Below are 16,523 nucleotides of genomic sequence, written 5' to 3'. Positions count from 1 at the left end.
GCCCTCCCAGTCAGTCACTCAGGCAAACAACCAATACACTTAAAACCATCCTACACCCATATGACCATTCTGTTTTGCACCTTTAGTACAGCAGTCAATAATCATAGGAAATATTCAACACTTATGAAACAGGCTTTGTATTAGACAATTTTGCCCAACTGTAGGCTAATGTAAGCGTTCTGATCATATTTGGGTAGGTTACAGGCTAGGCTAAGCTATGAGGTTTAGTACGTCAGGTGTATTAAATGCATTTTCGACTGACTTTAATTTAGGATGGCTTTACCAGAACAAACCCCATGTGAGTCAATAAAGAGCTGTAGTCCTTTTTAAGTCATCTCAGTTCCTCCCAGTGACCAGCAGAAGCAGCAACACTTTGAGACTGTGTGTGTACTCGTATAAACCAGTGGGCTTTACAGAGTACATTTCTATGGTCATTTTGTGGGTCTTGCAAGTGTTCTTGTAACTACAATTGATAACTACAATGGAAATGCCTAGGAGATATTCATGAAAAGTAGCACACTTCAGGCATTAAAAGAAACCAAGTCCCTCAACTATAATTCCCCTACATTATTTACACAATGATAGACGTGGCAGGAAACTCTCAAATGAGCATACATCAACGTTATTGCATTATATGAGAGAATATTAGTTGCAAATCTGGTAGATCAGTCAATTAGTTGTCCTCATCTTAACAAAAGTGATTATTAAATGGAGAACACACATCAAGGCTAAAGTGTTTTGGAACAAACTGACCTTGCTGGTTTTGAGTACATAAAAACCACGAGTTTTTAAAGTGTTACCAATAAGGAAATGAACTTGATCCCACTGCAACTTAAGTCTCATGTTTTAGAGTGCAGAAATAAGATTGCAGAACTACTTAGTTCAAAAAAATCTGAGCTTAGCGGTTAGTTAGCCATTGGGCTCTGCGCTGACAGCTTGGAGCCCGCTTCGGATTCTTTCTCTCCCTCTTTCTCTGCCCCTCCCCAGTCCATCCCCAGCTCCCCAGAAGCATTCTCATTCTCTCTCTGAGATAAATAAAAACTTAAAAAAAAATTTTTTTTAATCTGAGGTTAAAATTCTCCCCTTAAAGGTACAGTTATCAAATTCAAATCTTGTGAACTGGAGAATTTAATATCCTTACTCTAGTACGTTAGCATAAGAAGTATACAAGTGATCAAGCATTATATGAGTTATCTAATTAGAATCCATATGGGGATATTCAGGTTTAGGTAATGTGTGTATATATATAAGCTATGTAACAAGGTACAAAAGCAAGATAACTCAAAAATACAACCTCTTGGAAAGCAAAGTGTAGAACTATGTATATAGTATAAGCTATTTATAATTTGTAGATGTATAAAAGCATCTAGAAGGATTAAAAAAAAAAAAAAAGAACATTTACCTACTCGTTGGAGAAATGGGAACTGGAAAGAAGAGGTGGGTATGTGGTAGAAGGAGGAGATTTTCATCGTCAAATTTCAAGTTTAACCCTATAACCATATTACCTACACAATAAATGATTCTTTAAAAAAGTTAATCAATTATAATCAGTCTGGTAGTTTTTTAGAAAACAAAATATATAGGCACCCTTTGGTCCTGCAATACCAAGCCCATGTTTTCACTCAAGAGAAGTGAAAACATATGTCTATTTGTACAAGAATATTAATAAGGAACGTTTTCATAACAGCCCCAAACTTGAAATAACCCAGGTGTCAGCAACAAGAAAATGAATAAACAAACTGAGGCATATTCCCCCAATGGCGTACTACACAACAACAAATTACAATACACACAGCAATATGGATGAATCTCAAAGACATACCAAGTGAGGAGTGCCCGGGTGGCTCAGTGGGTTAAGCGTCTGACTCTTGATTTCAGCTCCGGTGATGATCTCACAGTTTGTGGGATCCTGTCCCGAGGTGGGCTCTGTGCCGACAGTATGGAGCTTACTTGGGATTCTCTGTCTCCCTCTCTCTCTGGCCCTCCCCATGCGCATACTCACTCTCTCTCAAAATAAATAAACATTAAAAAAAAAAGGAAAAGATATACTGAGCGAAAGAAGTCTGACACAACGGAGCACATCCTGTATAAACTCTACTTATATGAAGTCCTAAAACTGGCAAAACTGACCTATGGGATAGGAAAAAACTCACAACAATGGTTGCCCATGGGGGATACATGGACAGGGATTGGCTGGCGATATGTGGACATGAGGGAACTATCTGGAGGTAACGAAAATTTCTGTACCTCAATAGGGGTTATATCTAGGAGGTATTCATTTCACGACAGGTGTAATTTACCCCGAAAAAACATAAACAAATACTGAAGTCTGGTTAGTACTATGTATGTTGAGAGAAGAAGGAATTGAGTGTGCTGATTATTGTAATCTACTCTGAAATGTATCCAAAAGTAAGGTGGATCAATGATGGATAGGTATGTGATAAAATGAGATAAAAGCAATATAGCAAAATTAACAATTGTAGAATCTAGTTGGTGGAGATCTAGGTGTTCACTGCACAATTTCTTCCAATTTAGCTGTAGGTGTGAAGTTCTTCATAATAAAACGTTAGGGGAAAAAACGTTAGGGAAAATTAACCATCTTACTATGACTTAAAGTTTGTTTACTCCTGAGAAAAAGTTAGCTGTAAATTTAGGAAGGGAAATTTTTGGAGGATGAGAAACCTGAAATGTTTAATGGAACATGAAGAGAAAAACATTAAAAAAAATTTTTTTTTAACGTTTATTCTTTTTTTTTTTTTTTTTGACAGAGAGAGACAGAGCACGAGTGGGGAGGGGCAGAGAGAGAGGGAGACACAGAATCTGAAGCAGGCTCCAGGATCCGAACTGACAGCACAGAGCCTGATGCAGGGCTCGAACTCACAGACCGTGAGATCGCGACCTGAGCCGAAGTCAGATGCCCAACCGACTGAGCCACCCAGGCACCCCGAAAAAAACATTTTTAAAAATATTTTTTAAGGACATCCAAATTCCATCTGAAGAAAAGATTATGCTGCATTTATGCTTACTTAAATAAATTTCTTTAAGTTTATTTACTTATTTTGAGAGTATGTGTGTGTGTGCACAAATGCACATGAGCAGGGGAGAAGGAGCAGAGAGAGAGGGAGAATGAATCCCAAGCAGGCTCACAGGCTCCTTGCTACTAGCTTAGAGCCTGATATGGGGCTCAGTCTCACGAACCGTGAGATCATGACCTGAGCCAAAATCAAGAGTTGGACGCTAAACCAACTGAGCCACCCAGGCGTCCTACTTAAATAAATTTAAAGAGCGCAAAACAATTTGGAATACAATAAAAGGTTGAAGAGAGAAAATTCCATAAAGAATTTTTATAACCATCGCTTTTAGCAAGAAAAGTTAATCCATGGTTATAGAGAAGACTTTATGAGAGAATGCATAAATCTGCACAAACCTCCCTAGACCCACCCATACAAACATTCATGCACTGGTGACATTTTTAGTAATTGCTTACTATTGTCAGTTAGTGTTCAAGATGAAATCGTGGCAGTGCCGAAGGTCCCTGCTCTCAGAGTTCTGGAAATGGGAGAGAAGCAATAAGCAGGTAAACAAATACACCGGCAAATGATAAATGCTTCGAGAAGAAAACAGTTGACAATAAAAATTGAATGGGGCAGAGAGAGCATTTAGATGGGTGGTCCCTGAGATGATACTTGAAGGCACCACTCTAAGGAAGATCTAGGAATGGTTTTCCAAGCTGAAAACAAAGAGTACAAAAGACAGGGACAACGTTGCTGAGGTATAGAAAGCCAGCATGCTTGAAAGGCAGGAGGTCCCAGGGAGAATACCTGGAGATATGGGAAAGGGGAGTAAAGGGTCAGGAGACAGACCATAAAGCCATAACTAAGGGTCATCAGAAGGCACTGGAGGGTTTTAAGAAGGAGGGTGATGCAATTTGACTTACATTATATAGATCACTTGGGGTCCCTGAAGAACAGATTACAGAGGTACAAGAGCCTCCTAAGAGTGAGGAGCTTAGGTTTAAGTCATTGGAAGAGTAAGTTCAAGAGAGGGGGATGGCTTAGACCAGCAAAGAGGCAATAGACAGTGTAAGCGGACAGATTTAGAATTTATTTTGGAAGTGAGGCAAAGGGACTTATGACATACCAAATGACAACAAATATATGCCCTATTATAATAAGTAAAATGAGTCAAACACAAAAGACTACTTATTGTAGGATCCCAAAACGTAGTTACAGAAAGCAGATGGGGTTGTTGGAGCCAGGGGTTTGGGAAGGGAGTTGTCTACAAACAAGGTGAAGGAGGGGGACGTGGGTGACTCAGTCAGCTAAGTATCCGACTTCAGCTCAAGTCATGATCTTACAGTTCATGAGTTCGAGCCCCACATTGGGCTCTCTGCTGCCATCTTGGAGTCCTTCAGATCCTCTGTCTTCTTCTCTCTGCCCCTCCCCGGCTTGCACTCTCTCTCTCTCTCAAAAATAAATAAAAATTTTAACAAAAATGTTTAAAAAAAAAGAATTTGAAGGAACTTTTTAGGGTAATGTAATTAACTGTACTAGGTCTTGTTTGTGGAGGTAGTTATAGGATTATAGATAACTACCAAAATCCATCAACTTGTACACTGTGTGAATTGTACTGTGTCACCTCAATAAAACTGAAAAACAACACAACAAAACAAAAATGCCCCAGTGATGGCACGCCTGGGTGGCTCAGTCGGTTGGGCTTCTGACTTTGGCTTGGGTCATGATCTCGTGTTTCATGGGTTTGAGCCCCGTGTCGGACTCTCTGCTGACAGCTGGGAGCCTGGAGCCTGCTTCTGTGTCTCCCTTTCTCTGTCCCTCCCCTGCTCATGCTCTCTCTCTTTCTCAAAGAATAAATAAACATTAAAAAAAATTTTTTTTTTAATGCCCCAGGGACAATAGACTGGAAACAACAACATTGCATTAAGAAGAGCACCGAAATACATACAGCTCAGAACCATTCAGAATCCTTTTTTAAAAAAAATTTTTTTTACATTGATTTATTTTTGAGAAACAGAGTGAGACAAAGCGTGAGCGGGGGAAGGGCAGAGAGAGAAGGAGACACAGAATCTGAAGCAGGTTCCAGGCTCTGAGCAAGCGGTCAGCACAGAGCCTGATGCGGGGCTCGAATTCACAAACTGTGAGATCATGACCTGAGCCAAAGTTGGACGCTCAACCGACTGAGCCACCCAGGCGCCCCAGAACCATTCAGAATCTTGCAGGCCTCCTTCCTACCCCACCCCAGGCACATAGTAGCTACTCAGTAAACTGAAATAACTAAATCACTTATGAGGAATGGATCAAAGGAGAATTTTCTGGGCAGGGCCCAACATTCCCATCAATAACACTGTTGTATCCTTCTGAAAGAACCCAAGTGATAGAAATGAACACAATAAGCGATTCCTATTTGTCTGCCCCCTCCCCACCTTCATAAGGTGGTTGAGAATGATCAATCATAAAAGACATACTCAGAATGAAGAGAAATTGGATGAAAGACAGAAGCTAAGGATAGAAGGCATTGTATTTTTTTTTAAACTACTTCAATGTTTTCAAAAATTCTGAGTGAGGGGCGCCTGGGTGGCTCAGCCAGTTGAGCGTCCGACTTGGGCTCAGGTCATGATCTCGCGGTTCGAGAGTTCAAGCCCCACACAGGGCTCGCTGCTGTCAGCCTGTCAGTGCAGAGCCTGCTTGGGATCCTCTGTCCCCTTCTCTCTGACCCTCCCCATTTGCACTCTCCTAAAACTAAATAAATATTTTTTAAAAATTCTGAGGGAGTTGCCATTGCTTTAAAATCAGATCTTACAACTAAACCCAAATTTCTGACTTTTCGTGAAAAGCTAGTCTCCTCCAAGTCTGGACTCAATTCCCCTGTGGTCATGTGGGCTAATGCCCCCATCCTGTGGAGTACTCACCCTCCACATTCATTTACATCACTTGTTGTTTGCAGCCCCTGAAGAAATGAATTATGGATTCATTCATATGGAAATGACTCTAAGATCTTTGAAACCAGATGGAAACTTAAATACCCTGCTCCCAAGAGTTATTTTATTAACTCCTTGCTGTTTCCTGAAATTACGTGATTATCAATAAGACCCTTATAATGAAGAGGTCAGCAAAGCATTGTAGAAAACTAAGGAAAGGCTTGCTGAGGACACCGGGTACAATTATGTACCCAATCTCAAGAGGTAAAACTGAACCCTATGTATAGTAAGGAGGGAAGGGATGCATTAGGGACTCCATGGGGTCTAAGGCTAAATAGGCAAAAGAAGTATCCAGACATCATCCCAAATGGGACTCTGGAAGAGCCACTGGCAACATGAGGTAGATCTAACATTTTATTTCTGTTCTCAAGAAGCTGCCTCACTGTGGGCATGCTGATGGGAAGCTGAATGAAAATCTTGAGCGGGCTTGGTAAGCTTGAAAATGTGAATAGAATAAGGGGAATTGCTATTGTTATTCAAGGTGATAAGAATCTTAGGCTAAAACATTCCAGTGTAGGGCAATAAACACGTACACACACCCACACACACCCCACTCCCTCTTCACCTACAAGCATCAGCCTGGACAGGCCTGAGTACAGCTATTCTTAGAGCATAAACCCTCCAGCCACCCACTGCCCCTAAGATTTCCTTTGATGTATTTATGTATTCAATTAGGTTCCACTCAAAGTCCATCCCGGGAATGGTTCAGCTTCCAAAACCTGACTCTGCATATCTCTATACCACATTATATGTTGATTTAAAATTTAATCCCCTAGGGGAGCCTGGGTGGCTTAGATGGTGAAGCAACTGACTTCTGATCAGGTTGTGATCTCACAGTTTGTGGGTTCAAGCCCCGCGTCGGGCTCTGTGCTTACTGCCTGGAGCCTGCTTTGGATTCTGCGTCTCCCTCTCTCTCGGCCCCTTCCCAACTTGTGCTCTGTCTCTCTCTCTCAAAAATAAATAAACATTAAAATACAAATAAATAAAATTTAATCCCCTAAAGAAAAATTCTATTTTTTTTAACTTAAAATCTTAGAGGGGTGCCTCTCTTTAACCTTCAAATGCTGTCCTCAACTTGCTGTATTTGACTGTCAATTAAATAGGGTTGGCTAAAGCCATGCTTCAAACTTTAACATGGCTATCAATCACCTAAACATCCTATGAAAACAGTTCCCAATTCAGTAGATGTGAGATGGGACCCAAGATTCTGCAATGCTCCTGGTCCACGGGCCCGCAGCCAAGTTCTGAGGAAAATCTCGGCATAAAACTCAATCTGCTACATTATTTAGGTTTTGTTTGTTAGAGAATACATAATTTAACAGATCACTAATATTTAATTTGCCTATGACAATACTAATGTTGCTAAGTAAACACAGAGCAGTCCAACCACCAGAGGAGGCATATTTCAGGCCAGCTTAATCACATCTTTCTGAAATTCTCAGTAATACAGGGACAGATGAGTAACCTCATAAAAATAATGGAGTTCAAAACCTATGATGGAACTGCTATCTGTTACTCAACTACATAGCATCCGTTGGCTGTCACTATAGAGTGGTTGTTCCTGCCTGAGGGACATTCACCAAAGTATTCAATCTGCATTTTATTTTAGACTCATTCATTAATTCAACTAATATTAAACATCTACTAAGTGCCAGACTTTTAAGGAACAGCAATGTAGGAAGTAGCATTCTTTTATTACAGCAATGGCTCTCCAGAGTGTTTGGACCTTGATGGTACAAGAGATTCTAATCACCTGAATTTAAGTGATGCTTAACCCAAGCACACGGGGAAGAGGAGTCATTCTGTATACACTTGCTTTAACATCAGGGGTCTGGATGCTCATATTTAAACTTCCAAGTTTCATCTTGAAGTCAAATCATAGGTCAAATAATATGTCAATGATAATTGGCAATCAGTTAGGAACTTCCACAATATTCCACTTCTTCAATTCACCTGCATCTGCGCCCATTTAATGCTCTACATCCTGTGAAATGAATAAACTGTCCATTCTCCTAGCTAAGGCCAATCCTCCCTCCACTCCCCAATCCTGGCTTGTAAATTCCAGCACCTCCCTCCCACTCCAGAGCATTGCTTCTGAAATTCTCTCCTCTCCCATGAATGAGTTTCCCCCTCACTATTGATTCATTTCCATAACCATGTGGCATACACCATTTTTCTTCTCTTATAAGAAAACTCTCTTGATCCCACTTCTCCTTCCTGTTATTGTCCCAATTTCTCTCTTTCGCTTTGCCTCCCAACTACATCAAAGGAATTCCTATGCTTCTTTCCTCTAGCGCCTATGATCGATCACCAAACCACTCTAATTAGGCTTTGGCACCTACCATTCCACTGAAACTGCTCTTCTCAAGGTCACCAATAGCCTCCACATTACTAAATCCAGTGATCAATTCTCAATCTTCATCCACCAGACCTTCAAGCATCACTAGATTCAATGGATCCCTCTTCCCTCCAAAGTGCTTCTTGCACTCACTTGGCCTCCAGGACACCAGATGGTTTCCTTCCTACCCCTATGGCTACTTCTTTTACAAGTTTTCTCTCTCTCTCTCTCTCTCTCTTTTAATGTTTATGTATTTATTTTGAGAGAGAGAGAGAGAGCGCGCACATGCACAAGCAAGGAAGGGGCAGAGAGGGAAGGAGAAAGAGAATCCCAAGCAGGCTCCTCCCTGCCAGTGCAGAGCCCAATGTGGGGCTCAATCCCATGAACCATGCGCTCATGACCTGAGCTGAGACCAAGAGTTGGATGCTTAGCCGACTGAGCCACCTATGTGCCCCTGATTTTCAGGTTTTCATGTCTCAGCTTCCAAATGTTGGTATGTACCACTGCTCAGTCCTTGGACCTCTATTCTTTTCTGACTACACTTACTCCTCAATAAATTCATCCAGTCCCATGGATTTATATCAAGGATATGTTTATGATTCCCAGTTTCATTTATCTACAGCTCAGATCTTCCTCTGAACTCTAGACTCACATATCCAATTGCCTATGCAATATCTCTTGGTTGTCCCAAACTTGGCCTGTCAGTTATGGAACGCCTGACCTGGCCTTGTTCCTCATTCTACCTTCCCAGTCTTTCCTATCTCAATTAGGGCAACCCCAACCTTTGCTCAAGCCAAGCACTTTACACTCAGCCTTGACTCCTCACTTCCTCCCACACTCCACATTGAATCCATCTTGTTAGCTACACCTTCATACTGATCTAAAATTCTACCATTCACCACCTCCACTGTTCCCTTGCTGGTTGGTCCTGGTCTCTTCGCTGGATTATTACAGTGGCCTCCTAACTCACTCTCCTGGTCCTGCTCTTCCCACTGCAGTCCATTCTCAACACAGCAGCCAGAGTCATCCTTTTAAATCAGCTCATGCCATGACTCTGTTCAAAATCCTCATTTAGGGGCGCCTGGGTGGCTCAATCGGTTGAGCATCGAACTTTAGCTCAGGTCTTGATCTCATGGTTCAGGAGTTCAAGCCCGGCATTGGGCTGTCTGCGGTCGGCGCAGAGCCTGCTTTGGATCCTTTGTCCCCCCTTTTCTCTCTGCACCTCCCCTGTTTTCACTCTCTCTTTCTCAAAAATAAGTAAACATTTAAGAAATAAAATAAAATAAATGTCCCACACCCCATGCAACTGCCCCTTACATTTTTCTCGAGATGAACTACCTTCCTCACCTTTTAACTTCCTCCAGAAAAAGGTTGTTGAGACCCTGTTTATTAATAGTTCATGCTGAATTAAGTATAGAAATTGAGAGAAGTATTTTCAGAAGCTTGCATAGAAATCTGACAGAGTAATTTTATGTCTGTCGAGTATATTTAATAACTTTTAAAATGAGGGCTTGTGTTTTATGTATCTTTGGTATTTTTTAATTTCAGTTTCCCATAATATGTTTTTTATTTTATAAAAGTATTGGTCAGTGATGGGCTGAAAAACACAACAAAACAAACAAAACCTCAGTGGTTCTTTACAGCAGATAATTTGAGAAGCACTGCTCTAAATATCTTTAAAATTGCATCTCTCCCACATACTTCCCATCCCATTTCCTCGCCTATTTTTTTTTATCCCTAACACCTATCTCTATATGACAAGGGATATACTTAAAAAAAATTATTTTTAAATGCTTTTATTTATTTTTGAGAGAGACAGAGACAGAGCACAAGTAAGGGGTAGTGGGCAGAGAGAGAGAGGGAGACCACAGAATCCGAAGCAGGCTCCAGGCTCTGAGCTGTCAGCACAGAGCCTGATGTGGGGCTTGAACCCACAAGCTGAGCTGTGAGATCATGTCCTGAGCGGAAGAAGTCGGACGCTTAACCAACTGAGCCACCCAGGCACCCCTCAACCTCTTGATTCTTTTAGATAACTAACTCCCTTAGCTCCAGCTCTGACCCTTCCCCAAACCCATTGTCCCAGTGCCTTTGGGATATTTCTATTTGGATATTTCCCTCTCAGACCACTGTATGCTCAACAAGCCCCATCACTTGTTCATTAACAGCCTCCTGAGCTGAACTCTGTCCCCTTTTATCTGTTACTTGCTAAGGAGTTGCCTTCCACTCCTTTCTCCCCCCTTTATCATATCCAACTGGTCAACAAATTTCCTTGAATACTTACTTTAAATATAAATCAGACTCCCTTTCAGTTTCCTTTATACAGCTTCAACTTATCTGCCCCCTCCTCATCTACCCCCTCCCCCTCACCCACTGATAGTAGAAGATAAAGTAGAGGTAGGAAACCTTTCCCCCAAAATATGTTTTAACAACTGATACAGAGATATGAATAGAGTCAATTTGAAATGACAGAGCATTAAAATAGAACTTCTTAAATTCAAGGCCACCAAAGGAAAAAGAACTAAGCTAAAAGAAAGGCTATCTGGGACATCTTGAAAATGTCATAGATCAATCTTTTATGGCCCGGTTTTATTCCAAAAGAAATATAAAGATAAGAAATAATACTGTTTGTGGGTTCTTGCTTTGTGGAATGACTTTAAAGGAAATAGAAATCCTGTATTGAGGCCTTATGATGAGCTACTTTTACATTTCTTAAAAATTCATAAAAATTCCATTATTCACCCTATTTTACAAATGAAGAAACAGAGTCAAAGAGATTCAGCAACGTGGTGGTCAGACTGCTGGTCAGTAGCAGGGCTGAATTTCAAATCAAGCCCACTGTTTCTACTGCATCACAATACGATTTATAAAGTGCTATGTACATATTCATTCAATGTATTTTTGCCATTATTAATATCTTGCTTGACTTGAAATAGGTTTATTTTATTTTACTCATTATTATTATTTTTTTTAAAGTAGGCTTCCACACCCAGCGCAGAGCCCCATGTGGGGCTTGAACTCACACCCTGAGATCAAGACCTGAGCTGAAATCAAGAGTGGCACCCTTAAAGGACTGAGCCACCCAGGAGCCCTCTATGAAATCAGTTTATAAACAGAAATCAGCATACACAAACAAGTTCAAAAAGTTTGGAAATTAGCTTCCATATGGGATAATATAGACAGGTTTCATCTGCATTTCTTCATTTTCCAATCAAAGGTCAATGGAAGAGAGTAATTCATTTCAGAAATATAAATGGTGTTAACAGTACTCACGGTCTCCTGTGCAGAAGGAATTGGAGTTAACATTTAGAAAGTGGAAGGGGCCCAAGTAAATTTGCCAAAGGGAGGAATATGGAAATTCTGCCCACAGCCAGAACAATGGACATAGATTTGTCAAAACAAAGAACAGTAAAAGTGAGGGAAGGCCATTCCTCCAGCCCTTGTTGTGCTACTTCATGACTATTTTTCCAGTTGCTGGTTTCCTATTCAAACTCTAACAAAGAAAAAGATTAAACAAAAGATTTAACTTTTTACACCTATGTATTATCCTCCAGCAGAACCAAAACCCTGCGAACAGTAAGTTATAGTATTCAAACTCCAAAAGGAGCAGGGGTGGATAGAAAACTATCCCCAATCAGATAACAATCTCCAATACCAAAGTCACCCAATTCAATTCAGTTCTACAAAAGACACCTTCAAGACTTGACACCCACTGTGTATCTTTGGGGCAACTTTAAAGTTTTAATGCTCATTCAGGCTAAATTTAAATGTAGTTACCACAAGGTTATTACTGCCCTGAGCTAATCAATATATTATACCGTCACACAACAATATCTTGGCTTCCATCTTGGTCTTGGGGTTTATGTCAATGAACTATATCTGGACAGCTGAGAAACAACATCAGTAATCAGACAGGAGGTCAATTAGACTTGAGTTTAAAGTACAAAGCTGTAACAACAGGCCCTGAAAATGCAGCCACAAAATAATGCCCAGGGCACTCTTTATTTAAAACACTGTGTGGGCTGCATTTTTCTTCCTTGGCTCACTACTGGGCTTTTCAGTGGTGAAAACTGCTTCTCAGTTACTGGTCTATAGGTGTCAAGGACCACCTCAGTCCTTTTAAAAACATTTTGTGCACGTGCATTTATAATATGGTAACTTTTTTCCTGGTAAGCCAAAAACACTTAACTAGCCATTGCGGTATTATTGCCTTGGAGCTTCATCAAACTATAAACGGCCGGCCAAAGATATTAGGCGGGCTTCCGCTCTCTATGCAACCACCCCCCATCCCCGCACCCCGACCCCAACAGGCACACACTCGGCCACACACCCAGGCAGCCACGGAAAGCAAGCTTCTATGTAAACAGAGTGAACGAATCCACAGATCCAACTCCTATTACTAGTTACTCAAGCACGCGTTTTACATAGGGATTTTGTTTTTAAACTCTTCTTAGAAACTAACAGCAAGTTTTAGTTCCATGGTACCTGGTTTTTAAGACAGTTATTTTTATCTATACTTTCCGGCGATTTAGGGAAGCGCTGCGTAAGGGAGGGTAGTCTGCAAGCTCCCGTCACTTTGTGGCTGGGTTTTTAAACGGCTACACTCCAGGGCTCCGTGCTAACGTTCAAATCCCAGGCCCGCCCTGACAGGTACTTAAACTGTTAGGACTACAGAGTCACTTGGGCGTTCCAGTTTGGGTTGATCTTTCAGGGGCCTGAATGTCCGTGTTAGGAAAGGGAGGTGGGGGTGGAAGGACAGTTTGCTCAGATCTTTGTTTGCTCAAGAGGCTAGCCTCAGTGGGCGTTCTAGAACACGTGCACAAGCCAGCAAAACAAAACCGACCTGGGTTCTGCGGGGAGGGCGAGGGGGAAGCACGGCCCGATTGACTGAGTTCAGCGGGAGAAATGCTCTGCAGGAGCCCACTGCCTTGTGCCGAAGCGGGTGCTGGCTCTCCAGCCAACAGCACTTTCCCCACTTGGCAAAGCCCCGGCTCCCGGCGGGTCCCGCTCCTGGGATCCCCATCCCTGGGGCTCTGCACCTGGGCTCCGGGAATAAGCAGCTGGGGTGATGGGGGGAGGCGCTGCAGAGCCCGCTTGTTAATGTTTTCGCCTCCTGAAATCCTGTGTCACCTTCCGACTGGTCATTTTTCCCGCGGCCCGCACTCGACGGGTCCAGGTGTCTCCCTGCGGTACTTTCATTCGAGCGCTGGCTCCTGAAATCCTCCATGCCTTCCCCCAACCTCTCCCTCCCCAGGGTGGGCGCGCGAGCCGAGCTCCCCCGGCACTTACACGTGGCCACAGCGGGTCCGGACGGGCTGGTGCAACACCTCGAGGCACACGGAGCAGTCGAAGGACGTGACGGGCAGCTCCGGGTCCCCCCTGCGCTCCAGGGCCCGCGGGGCGGCCGAGGCGGCGACGGATTTGCCGCTATCGCTGCTAAGCACGGAGCCCATGGCTGCGCCTCTCGCCCAGACAGCTGCCAAGTGTTCAGTGCCTGCTGCCGGGTTGTTTTGTTGTCTTGCGGTAGAGGAAGGAAGTCCCGGCCCAGCTGTGCTCGCCGCCTCCCAGCGCGCCCAGCTACTGCAGCTTAGCAGCAGCCTCAGCCACGGCGCCCAACCTTCGTCTAGGGCAGAAGAGTGTGCGCGGCCGCGCCTGGAACTGGCTTTCGAGCGCAGCCTTAGCGGAGATGGGGAGGCGGAGGCGGCAGCCGCACCGTGCACGCTGCGACATCTCGTGCTCCTGGGAGAACTGAAACCTGAAACCTCAACTGCAGAGCTGAGGACCTGCGCTTCAGTGAGCCTTCCAGGCTATTGCACACAGCCTCCTTACCCAGTCTTGCAAGTTAGGGAGAGTGCGGGCCTGGTCATGCTTTATGGGAACCAGACCCCACACGAAAGGTGCTGGTCCTATCTGCCCTGCACCGTGGGAATCACCATAGGCTACAAAGGCAAAATTTGATCGAGTGTCGCCAGGACTTCAGTCATCTAACCAATACTCCACTAATGGAGAGGTAGTATGGGGCGGTGAAAGGGTTCTGGAAACCCGGATTCGAATTTCAACTGTAAGACAAGGATTCCAGTGCTAAATTCTACGACCCGGGTTTCCTTGGCTCAGGGTCTCCTGCTATTGTTGGTACTCTTCGCCCCATCCTCTTTTAGACATGACCAAATATATCATTTATTAAGTCACACATTTAATAAGACTTCTTTAGTGCCCACTGTATGCCAGACTTCGTTCTGGTGATGGTGACACAGTTCCCAACAAGGAGACAAAATGCCAGTTTTCACAGAACTTACTTAAAAAAAACAAAACCGAAAACATTTATTTTGAGATAATCAGATTCACATGTTTATCTTTTATACATAACACATAGTAATATATAATACACACATATATCATGCAGTAATACATGTAATACATATTAATCCTATAAACCTTACCCAGTTTCCCCCAGACTTTAATTTTAATGAGAAGATATAATCAACAAATAAATGAACAAGATCACTTCAGATGATAAGAGCCATGAATAGGGTAAAACAGGACTGAGGATGGGGATGGGGAGGATAAGAAGGTCAGAGAAGACTATTTGGATGAGGCAAAAAAGTCATTTGAGCAATCATGAATAATGAAAGGGGGTCAGCCATTCAAAGATGTAGGAAGAAGCTTGCTAAGCACTGAGACCAGTGAGTGAGAAAGCAACAAAGAGCAGAAAGAAGCCCGTGGAGCCAGAACACAGGGGGACAGTGGGGTAGATGGGATGTAAGATAGGAGAAGAGTCTGATCATACATACTCAATCTCATAAGCCAAGACCAAGAGTTTGGATTATATTTCAAAACCGTGATTTCATTTACCATGACTGCCTTATGATTTCAAAAAGACAAGAACAAAATAAAAATGGAAGCAGAGAAACCAGTTGGAGACTACTGAATTAATCCAGGTGAGGATGATGGTGGCTGAAACCAGTGAGTTATCTGGGTTGAAGGTGAGAGATGGACAGACTTGGGATACCTTTAAGAGAAAGACCTAAAGCGGCTTGCTAATGAATTGGATATAGAGGTAAAGGAAAGATAGCCATCCTTATCTTTAAAAGAAAAACAAAACCCTCCCTTGATTCCACTTGTCCCTCAGCTCCTGCCCTATGTCCTCTTAAAGGCCAAATTTCTTGACCTGCTTCTTTACCATCTGTGTCTCCATTTCTGAATTTTCCTCTCTTTATCCAGTCCAAACTGGGTTCTGAACTGAACCACTCCACTTCCATCTGTCTAAAAGTTGCTTCTTCTGTCTAAAAGTTGCTTCACAGTCACCTGTGGCCTTCATGTGGCTAAATCCAACAGAATCTTTTCAGTCTTTTTCTTCCTTGACTTCTCAACTGCATTTGTAGGTGTTGAGCACGACTTCTTTGTCGAGCACGCCTTCTTTGTAGAAACTCTTTGACTTTCCCTCTTTCTTTCTGACTGTTCTTCTCAGTGTCCTTCACTGGCTTCTTTTCCATGGAAAAACTAAGTGCTGGAGGCCCTAGGATTCTGTTGTAGGGCCTTTTCTCATTCCTCACCCTCTCCCTAAGAATCTCAAAGATCACATAGATTCTGTTACCATCTGGGTTCCAAAGACTCGTAAGTCTTTATCTCTATTCTGAGCCACTCAGATGTCCAACTGCTTACTTGACATAACCGCCTCGTTGCTTCAGGCACCTTCAGCTCAACATGTCCAATAATGAACTCATTATAGTAATCTCCCACCTGTTCTACTTCCAGTTGTTTATCCCTGTCTTAGTAAATGGCACTACAATCTAGCTGGTTGCTCAATCCAGATGCCTGGGAGCCATCTTGATTTCTTCCTTTTCCTCATTCACATCGAATCAATCACAATCCAATTCACAATTCTGCCTCCAGTGTATCTCTCAGTATCTCTTGAACAGGTTCATTTTTCTCTATTCCCATGGCAACCACATGTTTTAAATCATTGCATTCTCTTGTGTTACCTGTTGCAATAGTTTGTATCTCTACACTTGCCTCCACTATTGCCACTGTTCAATCTATTATCCACATTGCAACTAAAGTGATCTCTTGAAAAGCAAAATTCACCACATGCTTAAAAGCATTTAATGGCTCTCCATAACCCTTAGAATTAAATTCCAGATCTTTAATATGATCTACAAAGCCCTGTGTGATCTTCCTCTTTCATTAAATATA

The 16,523-nt window shown here is 42.6% G+C and overlaps 1 protein-coding gene across 1 annotated transcript in view; it reads right to left on the bottom strand.

Moving 5' to 3' along the window:
* The window catches only part of RNF125 (ring finger protein 125), a 93,311-nt gene that overhangs the window by 23,431 nt on the left and 53,357 nt on the right, over positions 1-16,523 (bottom strand). Inside the window, exon 3 of the mRNA XM_045458554.1 lies at positions 13,620-14,625. Within this exon, the coding sequence (XP_045314510.1) occupies positions 13,620-13,783 (164 nt within the window). The 5' untranslated portion in view covers positions 13,784-14,625. The remainder of the gene's footprint in view (positions 1-13,619; positions 14,626-16,523) is intronic.

The sequence above is a fragment of the Leopardus geoffroyi genome, chromosome D3, assembly GCF_018350155.1.
Source record: "Leopardus geoffroyi isolate Oge1 chromosome D3, O.geoffroyi_Oge1_pat1.0, whole genome shotgun sequence".
Taxonomy (NCBI): domain Eukaryota; kingdom Metazoa; phylum Chordata; class Mammalia; order Carnivora; family Felidae; genus Leopardus; species Leopardus geoffroyi.
The sequence above is the reverse complement of the archived record's forward strand: the minus strand, read 5'-3'. Positions and strand labels throughout refer to the sequence as shown.